The following is an 18,931-nucleotide window of genomic DNA, read 5'->3' as shown; positions in this document are numbered from 1 at the left end:
GCGTCGAGGGCTAGGTGTTTGAAGCTTGTGAAAGCTCTTCAAGTTTAAAGAGCACAATTTGTACAACAAATGTAAAAGTGCTCATAAATATGTTCCTACAGGAAAAAGGTAATACATGACCATGGAAAATGCAATCAATAACAGATAAAATAAAAGAAGCTCGGAGTGCGACGTGGTCAGGTTCGTCGAGCCTGACTTTCCGAAGTCCTCCGCAACAAACCTCCAACGACGTTTGTGACAGTGTCTGTCAATTGTCTCTGCTGTGCTTGGCTGTGTTTGACGTAAAAGAGGCGCACATTCGTCGCGTTCCATATTCCGAGGGGTGTCATTCCACGAACGTAGATTTCTCCCCAGATGAGCGATGTCAACCAGACAATGGAGGCATCGGACCACTGGGCTATCGTTGAGCAAAACGTTAAAAGTGATCGTGACTGACTTACCACGAATCGTCGGGCTACCACGGGAGGCGGCGATGGAAGAACATGTTGTAGGTTTACATTGGCCAAGAAGTCAATAGCTGCGCTCGATGAGGTAGCTTTTCGGGATGCCTGAATTTCCTGAATCTTGGGTAGAAGTTCCGAAATCATCAATAACACAATGTCCAATGGCAAACTGACTCGTGCCGTTAATGATAGGTCAAAATGGATAACGCAGAATAAACTTACCCTTGCTGCCATGACGTAACCTGAGCACACGAAGTTTGAATACCGCGATCGTTGATTTAGTATGAAATCGACTCACCCATTCCTGAGTTGGCACGAATCCGTTCCGCCCAACGGACGCGGCAGGGACCCCAGCATTATCCTCCGAGAGAGACTGTCTTTCCCTCATCTTCCCCTGCGCCTTCTTCGATTTTTGTTCGATAGTTTCAGATCCGGCACTCCCCTCCTCACTTTCAGTATAGCTAGTTTCGATTGTCACTTCTTCTTCCGTGGCCGAATTGCCCTCCTCGCTCAGAAGACGCAACTTCTCCGTGCCAGGGTCCACAGTTTCTCCAGATCTTCTATTTTTGGTGTCATTCTCTGGTTTGTGGGCCCGCCCCTCCTCGGCAAGTTGCACGCGCCTGATATCTCGAAGCCCTCGAGCGAGAGTGAAAGTCCCAATATCTTCAAAGACTTTGTGGGACGACAGGATAGCGTATATCAGATTCGGATTGTTTGCGAGGTTATGCAGAATTACTGAGTTGAATGCCTCCAGCCTAACATTTCAGGACATGAGACTCCGAATACATCGAGTGTCAATAACTGGTCCTTACATGAAAAAAAGGATACGGGGATGTCCTTCATCGGATAGTAGGAACATAGGATTTGAAAAAGACGTGAACAACTGTACGAGGCGTGTAGAAGCTGTTACGCTCAAGTTCCTGAAGTATGGAGCCGCATTGGAAAGAGCAATGATAAGTGCAGGGTATAGTGAAATTGGTGTACCGGAAGTTGTAGCAACCATGGAATAAACTGCCTGACATTGACAAGTGAGCCTTTCGTCTTTAGATATGTATGCTAGGTCGGTGGTTACCTGTATCAAGAAGTCCGCCATCGTGCCGCCATTGTTGTACTTTGCGGGTATTTGACCTTTGACCGATTTCCGTAACCCAGAGCCGAAACCGGAATCGGCTGATAGGGTCTGTACAATATACGACAACGCTCGACACAAGCCATGTTGTTCTGAACTGAGCTCAGAGAAATCCAATGGCAAAAGGCAGAATGCTCACGAGGCTTGTCCTTGACTTCTAGGGCATGTGTGAGGAGATAAGCGAGCAAAACCATGGATTTATCCGAATCCAAAAGGTAAAGTCTTAATTTCTAATAAAAAGTAAGTCTGCATACGAATCCACCGGCGAAACACACAGCCTACCTTGTTAAGCTCCAAAACCTTCCAGCAAAACAAAACTGAAATCCGTTGATACAACGACGATTGGTAAATTTCAATAAGGCTCACTGGTTTCATTGATATATGGTACAGATTTTCGTGCTCCGGGGAGTACATTGTTGATGGCTGCCATCTGTTGCTCGAGAATGCCAATGATTCCATCAATTATAAAATCAAAATCTTTGATTCTATGCTGTCAAAGTCATCAATATCAGATGGACGAAAAGAGTGACCTCGCATCACGTACCAGCTTCATCAAGAAATACCGGAAGCCATTAGTTCGGGCAGTGGGGATGGTGGCCTGGCCATCGCCAGAGTTCGTAGTAGCATCTCGCGCTGATCCACTTTGGAAGTCGAGGAGGGTACATAATATTTGCAACGATATACCCACAAGGTTACTCCTGGGATCCTCTCCTTTAAAAACAAGGTGATTGTAGGGAAGTTTGCCTGCCATGTTGCTGATACCAGATTCTTGCTTTGTCCCGGAATTCATAGTAACATTCAAGAGTGAGCATAATAGCGTCAAAACATCTCGCCTTGAGGTTTTTCGGACGAGATGCAGCGAGAAGAATGACGGTTTCATGAATAATGATCCGGGAGGAACGTAAATTTGCCGGGAGAGTAGTACGAGAAGTAGTCGCAGAACTTCGATCCGATTGTTATCATAGGCATGACTGGATCCAGAATCTACTGTTGAGCCTACGCCCTTTTCCCTACAATAGAGGTGAGCTTGGTATGTATCATAGCATCCAGTACTGACCAGATGACGTAGTTGATTTTGTGATGGTCAACTTGAATCTGAATTGGCAGAGTGAAACCACAACAAAACAGCAAGTCGAAAATGCAGCTAAAAAGACGCTCTCCCAGGGAGGGTAACTGTTTCTTGGGTTTCGCCTGGTTCGGCCCAGGAGTCGGGGGCAAATTTTGCACCTCATTATCGTTATCCTCTTCGTCCTCAATCACGAACTGTGTCGAGTCTGGTTCCTCCGAATTCTGTACTTCAACTTCATCCACTTCTTCTTTCTTCCACAGCAACTCTAGCTCGAAAGCATTAGACTCTCCCTCCACGTCAAATACCACAGGCAGTACACGTTGCAAAATCCGTAGGCAGTTTAGAACTTCTTTTGTTGTGTTACGTTCTATAGAACCACTTCTTGATTTGATAAAAGAGGAGGCCAGCGCCGTGACGGAGGAGGAGGATGTTGAGGGGAACGTATGATCAGAAACGAGATTGAATAGACGGGAGGTGACAACTTGTATAAGTGTAGCGACATTTTCAGGGGCATCTATGAGGGCCCGTCTGACTAGAATGATGTTTTAAAGGTGAACTTATCTGGCATCAAGGCGCATGAGGCGGACGTACTGTGGTGCGGAGCTATGAGAGAAAACACATCCGAAGCTGAGTCGAAAAGAACAAAGTACTAAGGAAGGTCATTTCAATCAGGACGCACGGCAGTATAGCGGAATCTTTGCACCTGTTCCCAATAATTATCTGAGGCTGGGATATTCTATGGTTTCAAATTGAGATAGACTATAGGCATGGGTAAGAGGCTATTGCGTACTCGGACTGCGGCTAGCTTTAGAATCCCACCAGGTTGAGTAGGGAAAGCAAGTTTGGCTTCATCACCAAGAAGGCCAAAAGGGGCACTAAATTTCTGAGGCAGTCTTGAGAACATGTAGGAGTGGGGGAAGTTGAAGGAATCGCACTTTAATGATTGATGGTGTTGTGTTGTGCTCGATTTGGCGTTACACAACATCACTATTTTAGTAAGTAGAGTTTATGCGCAACACGCTCTATCACTTCCTAATTATCATCCTACCGGCGTCATTCTGCTCTTTCAACAACAGCACAGTTGGCACAAAGGACTACCCTTTTCTTCTGGGATTCAGCTGTTGCTTTGCATCCAAGTCGACATTACTCGATCACGATCACTGGAGCTTTGGAGTCTGTTGGGCGCACGAAACATGCACTACTACGAGCACTGTCTCCCAGCAGCAGCCCGTGCCTTGTCTATAATGTGCTGCAGATTCCGCACATCTTTAACGAAGCATGCACCGCAGCCTGAACACATGGATTTCAATTTTCAACAGGTTACAGTCAAGAATTAAAATGTTCAATTATGCATCATTGATTCAAGGTTTTATAATAATCGTACTCGTCTCGGGATAAGTTGGACATGGTATCGACTGGGTCGTATTCGTCTATTAACGAAGCATCCAATTTCAAAGCACCGATACGATAATAAGCGCAGTAGCCAGGTACCAGCCTGATTCAGTGAAATGTCTCAGTGCGCCTGAAGTATTGGCACTGTTGCCAGAACTGGCACCGGCACCACTGCCACCACTGCCACCACCGGCAGTTGCACTCATAGGACCCGCAGTCGCTACAGCGCCTACACCCGTCAACACTGGTGTGCCAGTATCGGATTCCTATAAAGTAACGTTCAAAGTAAGGTGCGTGTCCAAAAAATGCAACGACAATCGTAGTAAAGTAGACTCACCAGCTGTTCGTTCTGGCCAATTGCCTTCGCAGCAGCTAGGAAGCTGTCATATGTATTTCCCGACGAGGGTGCGTTGATACTGCCAACCATTCCCATTCCACAATGCATTATCTAAAGATATCCATGCATCAGCCATCTTGACCAGTCTGATATTTGCCAAATACTCACTTGTTTACAGTGATACCAGATAGCTGTTACAGGTTGATAAAACATGAAAAGAACGTTACTATGTCGCTTTCCACACATTTGGCGAGCACTTACGATTGGTGTCTGTGATCATAATCGTGAATGTAGTTCCCGCTGTCAACGTGGAATCGAATCCTCCAGTGTTGTTCCCGCTTGCTGCAAGACGAACACATGGATCATTGAAACTCGACTGCGTCACCGAATGTTCAATGCCATTGCTGCGAGTCAAATGTTCATATGGATTCTGCAGCCGGTCAAGCAAACGCGAGAACGTACTTTGGGAAATGCCAAGTAACATTGTCGCCCACTTTGGCTGTGATGTTCGGTTGACCAAAGACAAATTGATTTCCAGCAGCGACCTCGATCTGGAAGGCGTATCCGGTTAGCGAGATGGTTTTATGGCGATATGAAACACTGACATTCCATTGTCCAGGAGAGTTGGGGGGGATGGAAGGGGTGCTTGCAGCAGCAGCAGTAGTCGCTGTTGTCGGTGTCGTCGGTGGGTAACCATACTGAGCAGCTACAAGCTGAACAAGCGCCAGACTTGCAAATATCTTGAAATTCATTGGTGCTCGTTCGCGGAAAGAAGGTGATGGGTGAACTTCGTTTTGGCGTGGGCTTCCTTTTATCAAGCCTCGAAGAACACCCCTGTGAAAGAAATGCTACCCCTATATAGACTTCCGGCGAAAAGGCAGCGCAGCCTGACAGCGCCAGAAATATCTAATATTTCTCATACAAATTACGAATATAGAAATGCAACGTTCCCCATGTGTTAGTAATAGTAGCTCCTGTCAACATGTTCATGTACTGGATAAAGTCTGATAAAGTAGCGTCCGGTGTGATAATTCACGGCTCATGATCAGAAACTTCTCTTCTAACCGAGTCTAAGTTGTGAGCGCGCTCGCCCGTAGTGTGGTCGCCCTCGTTGGCGACTGTCACAGGTTGTTGACGCGAATGACATAAGTAGCGCCTTATGAAAAACGGTCGCTCTGTCTTTATGGATACTTAACTTTTTCACATGCACCGACCTCAGGCTTCAAAAAGAGAGTGGGCTACGGAAGTATTAGTTGGAGTGGTTTATTTTTGAGCGCTGCTTCCGAAACTGCCATGTGGGAGCATGTGGATCACATGAAGGACGTTCGTTCCCATTGATGAGAGAAACTAGATGCTTGAGGCAATTATATTATTGTTAAGCGAAGAACCTCAGCTCATAAGTCAGGTACGGTGTACTAAGGGGATCATGTGCAGGGTAGGTAAACCGATAATGGGTGACTTCTCGCAGGAATCTAGGAACTCTAAACGTTTCGAAATTCATATTCAAGAAAATCAAGGATTATTTTGACTTCCCGAGGCCTTTTCTGTACTGGCGATGAACCACGTGGTTATTTATGTCATTATCTGGCGTACAGCCACAATCAAGCATCAGTAAATCGCTGTAAATCGCCTTTGTTGCGAAGTAGAGGACCCTGACGTTGCTGGGCACATCAAGTGGCATCTTGACGGGCACCCATACTCGAAACGACGGGGCGGGCTAGCAGAGCAAAGATTTGACAAGGTACAAAAAAAACTACCAAAAAACCCGTCTTTTGATCCGTTGTCTTAAACAAGGAAAGGAGGCATCTATGAAGAGGTCCAGAGCTGTCCAAAGGCTTTCCCAGACGGAGGCATCGAGGAGCATCGAGGACACCTCCCCTCATTTGAAATTCCCTGCCGTATCTCGGCAATTCCCTTTTGGAGATAATCTATGGTCCCTAAACGGTTTAGATAGTTCTACACAACCCTTCCAATCGTCACTGAAAAACTGGCCACTGGAATGCGGTGTTCGAGACTGCAGTTTCACACGGTTTGAGCAATTCCACCGACTATCCTCTGGCATCGAGACGTCGGACAGTTGGGTTTCCAGTAGGATAACTCTACATTGTTGGCCACAGGACCCCCAACGGACGTCGCAACTGATATTCGCTGATTACCTTTTCCATGTTTTCCAGTATGGATCAGAATTATGGTGTAGATGTCCGCGGGGTCATCCAATGAATATATGAACTGCGAGCTGTTTGAGCCGTTCCTGGAATGGTGGAAGTAAGATGTGCTAAAATTAGTGACATCAATTCTTTCTCACCACCAGCTCGGAATCATACCAAATCTCCTGTTCGGAGACTAGGACACTCATCTATTACGCAGACTTGGCTTTGCCATGCATATGCGGGGTGTAGGCCTCGCTGCCTTTGATCGGCATGAACAATCGAAGCGCTCTTATGCCCAACTGTCATCCACAATATCACAATCACAGGTCGACCATCTCCATTCCCAACTCTCACAGTTCCGCAACGCACTTGCACATTTCGCTTCTACGCATCGCGATTCCATCAAAAGCGATCCAACCTTCCGCCATGCTTTTCAACAAATGTGTTCTTCGATCGGCGTCGATCCATTGGCTGGCCCACGGAAGGGCGGCTGGTGGGCTGAAATGCTGAATCTTGGTGACTGGCAGTATGAACTCGGTGTGCAGATTGTCGATGTTTGTGTGAGCACACGCGACCGGAATGGCGGGCTTATCGAGATATCCGAACTGATCAGGATGGTGTCGAGATTACGTGGAGTCAACAGCGACCTAATTACAGAGGACGACATCGTGCGTAGCATTAAAACACTCCAACCCCTTCGGGCTGGATATCAGGTAGTTGATATTGGAGGGAAAAAGATGATAAGGAGTGTCATCAAGGAACTGGATGACGATCAAACCGCTATCCTTGCGATAGCTCAGGAGCACGGAGGGCGAGTAACGGAAGACGTGCTCATACAACAGAAAGGATGGACAAGAGATCGTGCCAGGGCAGCTTTGGAGAATATGCTATTGGAGGATGGGCTCTGCTGGTTAGACGACCAAGATGAAGAATGCGGAAGAGCATATTGGGTGCTCTCCACGATGCAATGGGAGGTATAATATCTCTGAGGTGAAAGGTCTGACGGAACAGCTATTTAATAATCATTCATCTTGAGCTCATCTCAGCATGCAAGGTTTCAGTCCTGCTGTGAATCCATCGTATCTGAACCCATGGTAAAGTCAGGGACGGCAAGTTTTGGCTCCTCTTGACTGTAAAGTGGTTGCGTTTCTTCTACGAGATGGAGTATTAGCTTGGATAGATACACGTCACTATACGATTTGACGTACCTGAAATGACATCGTCTTCTGCAGTCATCATACCGTCAACTGCAAAGTTCACGCATCTCACTTCCAACGTTTTCGCATTGACAACTACCAACATGCCACTTTTTGCGAAATTCGGCACTAAAACAATTCTGCTCTTAATCCTCCTTCCGATCTGGGTTTCGTCTGTAATCAGGTTTGTACCAAACTCTGGCTGCCCACCGACGACGTATAAATGCGGGGTTTCTCTTATCACAAACGGGTCAGCCACAAAATATGGGTGACACCACAGAGTATCAGGAGCGGTGGGCGCCATATGCCTCCATCTAAGTGTACTTTCAAGGACCGAGAGGCGGGTAACAGGTGGTGTTGGGAGATATTTGAACATATCATCTAACGGTTGACCAGAGTTGACCAGAATATGGCGTTTGCAACTTGGCTGTGATGTAGATGTGATATTGATATAAGCAGGATTGCTTTCCAAGTGAAACGTAGAGAATCTTGTTGAGGCGTCACCAAAGATTCCTCTCGGGAATGGCTGTTGAGGCATCATTGTCCCGGTCGGATCTCCAGGACCAGGCAAGATATGAATTGGCATCACCCGGGCAATATCCAGCAGATAAGCCGAAAGATCATAAATAGGATTTGGTGTAAAAGTCTTAGGATCCAGCTCCTTTTTTCTCTATAGAAAAAGTAAGATTAGAGGCCGCCTTCTAATAGTTAATTGACGTACGGCTTTGCGTTCTGCATATGAAGGCGTCTCAATTCTTTCGGCAAGCGCCCCCGGTGCTAGTGAGTTTCCGGCAATAATCAACCTCGATATCTTTGCCGCGCTCAGTTGGTCGTCCTCGCCGCCTTCCTCTCCAGTCAAATATTCTGTCAACATTTGAAGCTGAGCATCTATTGACGTCGTTTTTCCGACCTCTAGCCCAGAAACAAAGCCTATCCATTCGTCACCTGCGAGCGAAAACTTGATGAGTTGTTGTATCATTTATATAGAACACAATTTTACATACCATCCGTATCCATTGCGTCTTCCAAATCAATTTCACCAAATGCCTGAGGTGCTAACTCGGGGAAGCATATATCCACGACCTTGAAATCTCCTTCAGCAGTCTCAGCTCCCAGTACGCCAATGATGATGCCTGTGACAATGTTTTTGCCCTTCAATACCTCTCCGACTAGGCGTATGCGTCCCGATTCATCTTCCAGCATAATGCTATCATTATCAGAGTAGAATTTTGTTGGTGGAGGTGGAGGTGGTATTGAATGCTGTTGAAGCGTCATGAATGGAAGTAAAACTCTGAAATGACAAGAACCACATACATCTCGCGCAATGTCTATCATGACATTAGGTTTCAGCGGCATATGCAGGTAAACAGTTCCAATGATGTAGCATAACTGCGAGTTTATGACATCCAGAACTCGCGGAACCATAACAGGTTTCCCAGAAAGATTTTTCCACTTCGCAAGAGCAGCTTCTTCGACGGACTGTCTTAAGGATCGCAGGCGGAGAAAGTATATGTTTGAGTACTGATGTTTGTATGATTTATTGCCTTTCCGAATGAGAAAATTCTGCGTCGCCTCGGGCAGAGGAAGAACCGTAGTTGCCGCTCTCGTCGCCCGTACGGGTTTACTGGGGCAACAAATCCAATCAACATATCTGACGAAAAGTGGAACAGCGGTATCTTACATTTCGGAGGGAAACTTCATTGCAACAGATCACTAGGGGATCGTCGACAGAAGGATAGAAAGATACAATGCCATGCGCTGACAGAAGTGATCTGGCGCCTCATGTAGAGTTTGGTGTTATTGACGCGTTTGATGTCGTACTTAACTAATACTATTACTTATACACACTACCGAGCCGGTCAATGAAATTGACATTAGGCGTACATACCGCTCTTAACAGGGTCTAGCATATGTACCTGAATGCTTGCTTTCTTCTGGCCTGATCTGGATCCCATGCAGCCTCTGGTCTGAATCAACCCGAGATGTATCGATCGGCGAAAGGAACGATCGTTGAGCTTCTTTATCACTCGTCAACACCTCGATGACATCAAACTAGAAAAGGGAGTTGGATGAGCAACCGGTGAGACATAGGCAGAGCCGCTTACGAGGTTATCAATAAAGCGTTGGACGAGCTAAAAGATATGTGAACAGGCTGAATGTCACAGATAAAACCAGCCGCACCATCTCAGTCATATTTTCTTTGACTACTACTCGTAATATTTCAATGTCTTGGCAATCAGGACATAAGTTATAATTGGGAATGAGCCTACCACCAAAAATAAGCGACATATTTGTTTTCATATAAATGGACTCACCAGCCCCGTGTGCGCAAGAGAGTCTGTATCCACTTTTGTTGCAAATGAGGAAAACACTTTTTGAACTCATCCGAAAACTTGAAGGCGACGACTGGAAGTCCTGCCTCGTAATCCTGCAGGCTGTTTGAGAAAATATTCTACTGCATTGACCGCAACAAACCTCAAAATTTGGCGAATCGATTCCATGCCCGTTTCGAGTGCCCTTGGCCCTGTGGATATCTGACAGCACTACAAAATATCCACTTTTCTCCAAGGCTCGACTCAACGACCGAGCGTTCTTAAAATTATCAAGCGCAACCTTGCGATAGCCCTGGAAACCCAAGTGCAGAAGATTGAAGTATTGGGCGACTATCGGGGCCGCGCCACGAGAAAAAGTCAAAGAGAAAGTAAATTCAGTAGAGCCGAGGTAGTGGAGCTCGAAGACAAGATCTTCGGGCAAATGTGCCTTGTCGCGCCAGATGATCCATCCAACTCCAACGTAAGTCATACCAAATTTATGACCACTAGAAGATATGGTGAATGATTCATAGCACAGATTGATCTAACTACTCACGAGGCATTGATTGAGACTACTCGGGGGATTCTAAAATCCCAGAGCAGATCCGACTAAAAAATACTGTATTAAAAGAAGCTTAGAAGAGAAATATGGAAAACATACATGGGTGAATGGAACAATGAATCCACCGGAAGCTGCATCCACTGTAAACACGAAACGAGGTTTGAATAGAATAGTGAAAGTCAGCAGTTGGCTGCTTACCATGAATCGGGACCGAACAACCCGACCGAGCTTCAAAATCATCCAAAAGTTCGGCAAGAGCTTTGACATCTTCATAATGACCTGTGTAGGTACCTTGAAATCCCATCAATCGTTAAATTTCGCTGTAAAGCCTGATAACGTACTTCCTAGAATGACGAATACACCAATAGTGTTCTCGTCGATGTACTCCATAGCTTTCTTGACGTCAAGGTGATATCGGCTTTCCTCGGATACCGGAACCAATCGACACTCGACGTCGAAGTACCTCGCGAACTTCTCTAGAGCAACCTGGGCATTGGCACTCATGACAATGTTAGGTCTGTTGACGATTAACTTGTAGAAAGAGAGATAAAATGATGGAATAACATACCCTGGCTCGTGGATACTCTTGCCCGCCGCTTTGCGTGCTTTCTGCCAAATCTTTTTCATCGCCAACCCCCCAAGGTGGACAGCCTCGGAGGAACCTGTCGTTGCAGTGCCAATAGCTTCCTTAGCAGACGGCGCATGCCACAAGTCGGCAATCATCGAGACGCCTGCAAGAAGTCAACGAGATAAGAATTGATATCGCGAAGGAGCCCGCTCACATCGTGAATGCATCATTTCTGCGAACGTGACGAATCAGTATATCTCAAATTAGGGGGACGACAAAACGCACGGGTGGCGGGATACTCATCAGCATCTACATGAAAGATGAGAAGGCCTGTGGATCCATCCAGTGAATTGGTAGTTACCAATCAAGTTCTTCGATATATTCTCCTTGACGAGCTTGTCTGCGCAGGGTGGCATGTACGTCTGGACAAAGGAGGCTACATTGAGTAGCGTTGAACCATCTACCCGAATGGTAAGTTGCCCGAGCCGATGTCAAGAAGTTGTATGTCAAACCTAGCGTAAGTTCATCGTGAATCATCCGGTACGCCGTATCTTCTTCGACACCCTAAGGAAAAGATGAGGAAAGAATATGGAGAATGGAAAATGAACTTACGGTGGCTGGAATTTTGAACCGTGGTATAGGTTGGGTAGTGTAACGCTCCCCGTATGCATATTGAATTTCTGGTTGAGATGTTTGCGGCGAGAGTGCTTCTCGGTCCTGTGATAGACTAAGAATGGATGAAGAGTGACCGTCTCAGATGCCTCTCACGATAGATCCTTCAACCAGAGCACTGGTGTCGACATGCTACCAGAAAATGAGTCTCGAGATGACCTGGTGTATGCTATACTCGCCTTGGCAAGAGACATATCTGCGTGAAAGAGTGGGGTCTTCACTACGAGCTATTTATCCTATGAAACTTTGGAACTTCTGATGTCACATTGGAGCAAGTGTGGATTTGGAGTGAGGGCATTCAATATTCAAGGTTTGCGTTCGGGTAGAATTGAAGACGCAGAGTTGCTAATTGAGTGTTATCAAGGGTCCCGAGTCCTCGACTCTCTTAAGTTGGCATTTTATTCGGAAGCCGGAACCAAACACAGCGAATTCCGGCGTGGCACAGATCCTCCTCCGCAGGCGCAAGACTTCGATACATATCATCACATCCATGGGCGGGCCAAACCTCGAAGTCTTTAAGTTCTCTCTGTACCTTTTTATTCCTATCGTGGCTCTTGTCCATTTTGGTGACCCAGAGTGGTACCGCCAAAATGTCATCCCTGTAAGCTCATTCTCTGAAGTCTCACTAGTGACTCGAAACTGAGATACATCTAGTACAAATGGAAATTGTTTCCGCCTCCAGAGCGCACAAACCAGGTAGGACGTTTGAAAACTGGTTCTTAGTATTGTGATCATTGAGCATGTCGTATTTAGAATATTCCCAAGGAGACTCTCGCTATTCGAGAAGAGCTTGACCGGATTAAATCGGAACGACTATCGCGAAGGGTAGCGAAGGAGGCAGAAGTCAATACACGAGATAATTGATTGGTGAATCGGTGGAATGTATTTACGGTGCGCACCCCAGCATTCAATGGACGTTGCCGTACTTCTCTGCTAATATATGCTATAGCTAGTTGTCATACATATGCTAATGCTCTATCTGGATTTTTCAATGCTGTTTGGGGACTCGAAGCAGTTGCCCGTCGGGACATAATACCTCCCAATCAGCTGATGCATTGCTCTTGTCGTTTTCCACAATATCCCGAAATTCGATAGCATCCGACAATGAAACCTTAAAACCTCCACAAACAATGAAGACGACACAACGTGCTTTTGATCTCGGCGGAACCATTCTATCAAAAAGAATAGGATGGTAAGCTGGAACGAGTGTTGTTGAGCACGCCAGTTCTACTAGTAGCTGGTGATCATCTGCAGTAGTCCTGGGTCAATCACATCGCAATTACTTACTTGTGCCACTCACCAGCAAATTTAACTAGGCCTTCCATACTCAGCGCGTCTGGGATGCTGTACGAGTAGACGCCTCCCGGCCTGTCCAGCGCCATCTTTAACACAGGCGCAGAAGGTTCTGAAGCACCAAGCGATCCTGATGCTCGCGATGAAAATTCATTGAAATGGGCTAAATTCAAGTCTAGTCCCTCGTGGTGTACAAAGCTAACGCCAGGAGGTAGTTTTTTCGCCTCGACGTTGGGACCAGTCCCGTTCATTATAATTGATTGATAGAAACAATCAGACCCAATGGTTTCCAAAGTCATAATCGGGACTACAAATATTGCTGAACATTGAATTTATTTGAAATTAAACTTTACAACTCACCATCATCCCAACCGACCTTTTTGCACCCTTCGATAATGCCTCCCAACAAACCTCCACCGCCTACACTGCAGAAAACAGCGTCGGGCTTTCTCCCTAATTGATGCCTTATTTCCTCGATCATGGAACTGTGGCCTTCCCAGATCAAGGGATCGTCATAGGCCGGAACCAATACCCTGCGGAAAGATTCATCAGGTTTAATGACAACTGTCCATTTAGTCACTTAGTATTTAGTCACTTACGCCGCGGGATCTGTTGCTATTTCATTCCGAGCAGCAGACAGTGCTTCGGCGTAAAAACGACCTGTAACGACTACTTCCGCATTCTCTTTCCTCAACCGAGCGAGGGTACTTGGGACTACGCCCTCTGGAATGAATACAGTGCATTTGACTCCAAGTACGCGTGCAGCACATGCGCCCGCCAGTCCGGCATTCCCTCCCGATGCAACGACGCAGTGCAGCTGATTTCCATGTTTTTCCTTTGCTTTGCTAATAAAATGCGCCAATCCACGGTATTTGAAGGAATGGGAAGGATGAAGATTCTAGCACACCTCCATCTGTAAGCATACAAATGAAATGCAGAACCTGCTTACTTCTCACCTCCAATTTGAGATAAGCAGACGCTCCAATGTTACTCGAGAGGGGGGTCGAATGAATGAGTGGTGTCTGTCGCCAAAGCGGTTCTGACATCTTGCCGGTTCTAGTTGGTTCTTGCTTCGAATCCGACGAGAGTACTAATACCAAGATTCCAGAAATCAGATAAAATGACTCATGTATTCGCAGTTTGAATAGCTCGGATCAACGCAATACTCGGGAAAAATAGCCTTTATTTAGCCACGTATCAATCGTCAGAAACATACATGATATTTCAACCACCGACATGCAACTCAACCGAAATCCATATCTGACTTCGAATGTGCATCTGTGTGCATCAATACTCTGGAATGTTCACATGATACATCATTCTAAGAGGCTCGACATGGCTTAACGCTTGGCAGCGAAATTCGAGTTCTGGAAGCAGCGGAGATTCTTCGGTTTTATACATCATGGCGGCCCGCCAATGGTTCAAATGACCTCCTTATAATCAATATTCGGATATACTCATAATGTGCTGCCTTTATCTGACTGCATATCCCTGCCAGCGCCAGTATGAAATTCAACGACGGGTTCTGGCTCTTGAAGAACGGCGTCAAGCCTTTCTATGCTCTCCAGGCCGTACAAGTCAAGAAGGATGGTACTGGTTACGACTTACAAGTCTCTACCAGACCCATCCGCCATCGTGGTGACACGCTTGGGGGTACGTCTGATTTTTAAAATGTCAAGAAGACCCATTGACCATGTATAGGGCCTGTGTTGAGTATACGGGTCCATTCCCCAACAAAGGACGTTATTGGTGTCAAGATCGAACATTTTGCTTCACTTCACGTCCACCCCAATATTGAACTCTTCCCGGATGACCCGCCAATTCCGGATGTGCGCATGGCTGAGGAAGGCTCGAACTACATGATTTCCAGTGGTGATCTCAAAGCTGAGATCACGCACAATCCGTATTCTATAACTTTCAAATCACCGGATAGAATACTCACATTTGCGGGGCCCAAGTACCAGGCGGTATTTGATGTCCCTTCACATTGGACTGCTTTGAGTGCTTCCAATAGTTCCTGTCTTACTCAAGATACGTCGTCCAACCCACGTCCGGAACCTCTGCCTCCTGTGGTTCGCTATATCAACTCTGAGCTGAACATTTCTCCTGGAGAGCTTATTTACGGTCTCGGAGAGCAATTTGGAGCTTTTGTTAAAAACGGTAGGTTTTTATGGAGGTGTATCGGATCTGTGGCTGAGATCAATTTGCTAGGGCAATCCATCTCTGTGTGGAACCAGGACGGAGGAACTTCCAGTGAACAAGCATATAAATGTGTCCCCTTTTACATCACCAATAGGAACTATGGCGTTTTTATCAACCATCCTGGTGAAGTTGAAATCGAGGTCGGCTCGGAAAAAGTCAGTCGTGTAGGTGTTTCCGTTACAGACAAGAACTTGGAGTATTTTATCATCTATGGTAAAACACCTCTGGAGGTAGGTCACTTTCAAACAACATTTTCTTCCAGTCTAATAGACCCTCAGATTCTCGAAAAATACACGAGGATGACGGGACGTCCAGCGTGCGCCCTTCTCTGATAGAAAACCAAACTTTTTCTCTGAGCTCGATTTAGTATCTTGCCCAGCTGGTCATTTGGTCTATGGCTGACGACTTCTTTCCTGACCTCATATTCGCAAGACACCGTTTCGGGATTTCTTGAAGGCATGCAGCAGCGTAATTGTCCTGTCCGGGTCTTTCATATCGACTGTTTTTGGATGAAACAATACGAATGGTGAGGCTTACACTCTCAGAATCTTCACAGCAGATTTTTACATGGATATAGGTGTTCATTCACTTTCGATCCTGAAAACTTCCCTGATCCTAAGGCTTACCTCGCCGAAATCAAAGAAAAATATAATGTCAAAATCTGTCTTTGGAGTAAGTAGTTGTATTACCTTTCTGAGAGTTTTTGAGTTTACTTAGCGTGATATTAGTCAATCCTTATATCTCTCAACTTTCGCCCATTTTTAACGAAGGAGCGGAGGAGGGTTACTTCATCCAACGCATGGATGGGACACCTTGGCAGTAAGCTATTGCGACTAACTCTTATCCATTCCGAGTTTAATACCTCGCCAGATGGGATCTATGGCAGCCTGGTTTAGCCATCCTGGATATAACAAATCCGGCAGCCTGCAAATGGTACAACGACAAGTTGACAGCATTACTCGACCTTGGCGTCGATTGTTTCAAGGTAAGCTTACCCATGTTTTTGATGCGTTAGAGAGTCGGTTTTTCATTGCATTTTGTTTCCCTTGTTTTTTATAGACCGACTTTGCAGAACGCATCCCTCATGCTTCAATTCGGTTCCATAATGGCGCTGATCCCCGTAGGATGCACAACACTTGCTCGGTTATGTATAACGAACTTGTGTTCCGTCTTCTTCGTACTCGTTTTGGAGAAGGAGAAGCTGTCTTGTTTGCCCGTTCATCGACGGTCAACGGACAAAGGTACGTCACTGTCGACCTGCATTGCGGCGACCAATTGTTCAACGGGGTCAATTCGTAAGGTTTCCTGTCCATTGGGGAGGGGACTGTGAGTCCACATGGGAAGCCATGGCTGAGGCTCTGCGGGGGCTGTTGTCACTTACGGCTTCTGGCTTTGGTTTTGCATCTCATGACATTGGAGGTTTTGAGGTTGGTTATCTAGCGAAATGTTGATAGCGTCGTTTCTAATCAACTTTTTATGGATAGGGTCATCCGGACCCGGAAATTTATCAGCGTTGGGTCGCCTTTGGCTTATTTTCTTCTCATTCTCGTCTTCATGGTTCCTCGTCTTACCGTGTACCATGGAATTATGGTGACGTGGCTGTGAAAACCATGTCCGTATATTTGGATATGAAATATCGATTGATGCCTTATATCTATAATCTGGTATGTTTTTCACAGACCATGTAAAACGTTTCTGACAGGCGTATTTTAATATAGTCTATACAAGCACGCCTGAAGGGACATCCAGTTCAACGAGCTATGTTTATTGATTTTCCGGAGGATCGTACGACACACTATCTTGATAGACAATACATGCTTGGTAGGTCGTGACAAGTGATATTGTCCTACATCTAGTCATCCTCATTTCAACTCAATTTCAGGTCCCTCCCTCCTTGTCGCTCCAGTGTTTAACCCTCCAGGTGAAGAAACTGAATACTACCTTCCTGCGGGACTGTGGACAAATTTGTGGAACAAGAATAGGGTCATTGAAGGACCGAAATGGGTTAAAGAGCTCGTTCCTATCAATGAGATTCCCATCTGGGTGCGTCAGGGTACCGTGTTAGTTTTAGGCCCAAGTGGGACTGGTAAACCGGATTACGATTATACGAACAACCTGGAGGTTCAAGCGTATAATGTTGGAGTTGAGGGGGTAGAGCATGTTGAGGTGGATATTCCGGCTGGGAAAGGAGTTGAGATTGCAGGAAAAGTTAGGGTATCGAAGGGTGATAAGGTCGAAGTTGTCAGCGGAAATATTAGCATCGCAAGTCAGGCGTTTTTCAGAAAGGCGTAAGGAATGATGATATGTGCATTCTATATGATAAAAATGTATGAATCGTTTTAGGTCACAATGAGTTGAGAGGAATGAATCTTACTACGGACCGCAGCTCAGAAATGACGTCGTATGTGTATATATAATTCATAGGGCTCGAACATGCTATTAGGCCATATTGGCTCTTGAGAGCTGTTGTTCTGTGAGCCGAGGAAACAACGCGGCCGCAGTAATTGACCAGCAGGTCAAATGTGTTGGTAATTTCGAGTGACACGCGCTGCAGGATTAGTCTCCTCACCAGTGACCCTTTATACGATAGGAGGCGTCAAAAGCATCCTCAATGCCGATAAGTATGGATCCACTCCCAATCCCGAGTTCCGTTGCAGGGAAGAAAGTGTTTTCCGGGATACCGGAAAATTGAATGCCGCAGTGGAATTGATGCTTCGCGAATCCGCAGCTACGTATGCTGGTCTTATCAGGATGGCGTGCCTCCAAATAGAATGAATTGGACGATGTATACATAAAAAGCTGCGGATTAGAAGAGACGTATGTAAAATTCCCCGAAGTCAGCCTTGAGCTTGAGATGACGGTCCAGATGATTCTGGAATAGGTAAAAGCTTGTGATTACTTCTTGTGTACGAAGCTTGGTGGTCCCAGAAAAGTTAGATTCTGGCTGCGCAGAAATTGCTTCCGGAGCTGAGAGTCAAGTGATCGAAAGGAGTAGTACGAGCACAGAAATAGATAGAGTTCTCGGTCTTGTCGGTCTACTGCGTTGGAATGCGCTCGAGCTCAATCCGCCGAACATTGGAAGGGAGACAAAGCTGAGTTGAGGAGTTGCTGTAGAAGTACTGAATGAAAGATCAAAAAGTGCAAGCGACGCAGCAAGGGAAGCGATCGAAGCGCAGTGTAATTATTGACTCTGGGTTAGCGCGTGACGCCAGTGATGTAGGCCCTCCGGAGTCCGCAGCCAGAGGGCTGGTTGCGAGGTTGAGACGCGCGGATTGTTCGTAAGCTACTAATTGGAGAGACCTGAGGCCACGACTCCGCACTGTCAGCGGGACCAAAAGGTTTCCACGATCAACATGGTGATCCGAAGCCAAATTAAGTTAATTAAGGGTGCGGAATGTTGGGAGAAATTGTCGGTCTCAACGATGGAATGGTGAGAAGCGAACAAGGTGGTTTGGGCATAGGATGACTAGCCCTGACGACGTCTGGTGGGAGGGCGGGGATGTATATAGGATTATCCGGTGGCGGTGGGAGTGTGGGATGTCAGGTCCACGGAGGCGCAGCAGTCACGTGGGGGTGAGATCTTATCTGGTGCTGCGGAATGGCGAA

General features: G+C 46.2%; 7 protein-coding genes across 7 annotated transcripts; 2 read left to right on the top strand and 5 right to left on the bottom strand.

Moving 5' to 3' along the window:
• Nucleotides 1-8: 8 nt before the first annotated feature.
• Nucleotides 9-3,545, bottom strand: AGABI2DRAFT_200108 (hypothetical protein; the record flags this gene model as incomplete). Its single annotated transcript, XM_006458403.1, has 13 exons — nt 9-392; nt 441-612; nt 666-685; nt 742-1,198; nt 1,256-1,664; nt 1,712-1,802; nt 1,855-1,889; nt 1,939-2,062; nt 2,117-2,582; nt 2,630-3,173; nt 3,233-3,290; nt 3,345-3,377; nt 3,432-3,545. 13 exons carry the CDS (start codon nt 3,543-3,545, stop codon nt 177-179), a joined length of 2,739 nt encoding a protein of 912 aa, XP_006458466.1. The 3' UTR covers nt 9-176.
• Nucleotides 3,546-3,971: 426 nt separating this feature from the next.
• Nucleotides 3,972-5,320, bottom strand: AGABI2DRAFT_190750 (hypothetical protein). The gene is made up of 6 exons (XM_006458402.1): nt 4,976-5,320; nt 4,833-4,921; nt 4,632-4,774; nt 4,539-4,561; nt 4,371-4,481; nt 3,972-4,299 (listed from the first exon to the last, which is right to left on the bottom strand). Exons 1-6 carry the CDS (start codon nt 5,120-5,122, stop codon nt 4,093-4,095), a joined length of 720 nt encoding a protein of 239 aa, XP_006458465.1. The 5' UTR covers nt 5,123-5,320; the 3' UTR covers nt 3,972-4,092.
• A 1,350-nt stretch (nt 5,321-6,670) lies between these two features.
• On the bottom strand, nt 6,671-9,417 carry AGABI2DRAFT_183500 (hypothetical protein; the record flags this gene model as incomplete). Its single annotated transcript, XM_006458401.1, has 6 exons — nt 6,671-7,672; nt 7,729-8,386; nt 8,438-8,661; nt 8,721-8,976; nt 9,031-9,340; nt 9,398-9,417. The coding sequence occupies 6 exons, from the start codon at nt 9,415-9,417 to the stop codon at nt 7,578-7,580; spliced, it is 1,563 nt and encodes a 520-aa protein (XP_006458464.1). The 3' UTR covers nt 6,671-7,577.
• A 192-nt stretch (nt 9,418-9,609) lies between these two features.
• Nucleotides 9,610-12,024, bottom strand: AGABI2DRAFT_183499 (hypothetical protein; the record flags this gene model as incomplete). Its single annotated transcript, XM_006458400.1, has 15 exons — nt 9,610-9,768; nt 9,822-9,848; nt 9,898-9,982; nt 10,032-10,144; nt 10,192-10,534; nt 10,585-10,637; nt 10,690-10,730; nt 10,789-10,881; nt 10,932-11,107; nt 11,159-11,321; nt 11,373-11,390; nt 11,444-11,467; nt 11,520-11,618; nt 11,671-11,722; nt 11,950-12,024. 15 exons carry the CDS (start codon nt 12,022-12,024, stop codon nt 9,610-9,612), a joined length of 1,521 nt encoding a protein of 506 aa, XP_006458463.1.
• Nucleotides 12,025-12,320: 296 nt separating this feature from the next.
• AGABI2DRAFT_64503 (hypothetical protein) lies at nt 12,321-12,694 on the top strand (the record flags this gene model as incomplete). Its single annotated transcript, XM_006458399.1, has 3 exons — nt 12,321-12,431; nt 12,485-12,526; nt 12,584-12,694. The coding sequence occupies 3 exons, from the start codon at nt 12,321-12,323 to the stop codon at nt 12,692-12,694; spliced, it is 264 nt and encodes an 87-aa protein (XP_006458462.1).
• Nucleotides 12,695-12,818: 124 nt separating this feature from the next.
• On the bottom strand, nt 12,819-14,169 carry AGABI2DRAFT_200095 (hypothetical protein; the record flags this gene model as incomplete). The annotated part of the gene is made up of 5 exons (XM_006458398.1): nt 12,819-13,078; nt 13,131-13,430; nt 13,484-13,656; nt 13,723-14,021; nt 14,080-14,169. 5 exons carry the CDS (start codon nt 14,167-14,169, stop codon nt 12,819-12,821), a joined length of 1,122 nt encoding a protein of 373 aa, XP_006458461.1.
• Nucleotides 14,170-14,605: 436 nt separating this feature from the next.
• On the top strand, nt 14,606-17,771 carry AGABI2DRAFT_183497 (hypothetical protein). Its single transcript, XM_006458397.1, has 13 exons — nt 14,606-14,776; nt 14,825-15,283; nt 15,335-15,555; nt 15,604-15,641; nt 15,693-15,851; nt 15,903-15,997; nt 16,054-16,144; nt 16,196-16,310; nt 16,385-16,566; nt 16,626-16,752; nt 16,810-16,989; nt 17,044-17,146; nt 17,208-17,771. Exons 1-13 carry the CDS (start codon nt 14,629-14,631, stop codon nt 17,615-17,617), a joined length of 2,328 nt encoding a protein of 775 aa, XP_006458460.1. The 5' UTR covers nt 14,606-14,628; the 3' UTR covers nt 17,618-17,771.
• Nucleotides 17,772-18,931: the final 1,160 nt, after the last annotated feature.

The sequence above is a fragment of the Agaricus bisporus genome (assembly GCF_000300575.1).
Source record: "Agaricus bisporus var. bisporus H97 unplaced genomic scaffold AGABI2scaffold_2, whole genome shotgun sequence".
NCBI classification, from domain to species: domain Eukaryota; kingdom Fungi; phylum Basidiomycota; class Agaricomycetes; order Agaricales; family Agaricaceae; genus Agaricus; species Agaricus bisporus.
Note: the sequence above shows the minus strand (reverse complement) of the source record. Positions and strands in the feature narration are given on the sequence as shown.

Bases quoted from the DNA above. Each gene is read 5' to 3' on its own strand.
- AGABI2DRAFT_183497 (XM_006458397.1), top strand. From the start codon at position 14,629: ATGAAATTCAACGACGGGTTCTGGCTCTTGAAGAACGGCGTCAAGCCT. The intron at 16,145-16,195 runs GTAAGCTATTGC...ATACCTCGCCAG, and splicing joins ATGGATGGGACACCTTGGCA to ATGGGATCTATGGCAGCCTG. The intron at 17,147-17,207 runs GTAGGTCGTGAC...ACTCAATTTCAG, and splicing joins TGATAGACAATACATGCTTG to GTCCCTCCCTCCTTGTCGCT.
- AGABI2DRAFT_190750 (XM_006458402.1), bottom strand. From the start codon at position 5,122: ATGAATTTCAAGATATTTGCAAGTCTGGCGCTTGTTCAGCTTGTAGCT. The intron at 4,775-4,832 runs GTACGTTCTCGC...TTTGACTCGCAG, and splicing joins GTTACTTGGCATTTCCCAAA to CAATGGCATTGAACATTCGG. The intron at 4,482-4,538 runs GTGAGTATTTGG...GGATATCTTTAG, and splicing joins TCTGGTATCACTGTAAACAA to ATAATGCATTGTGGAATGGG.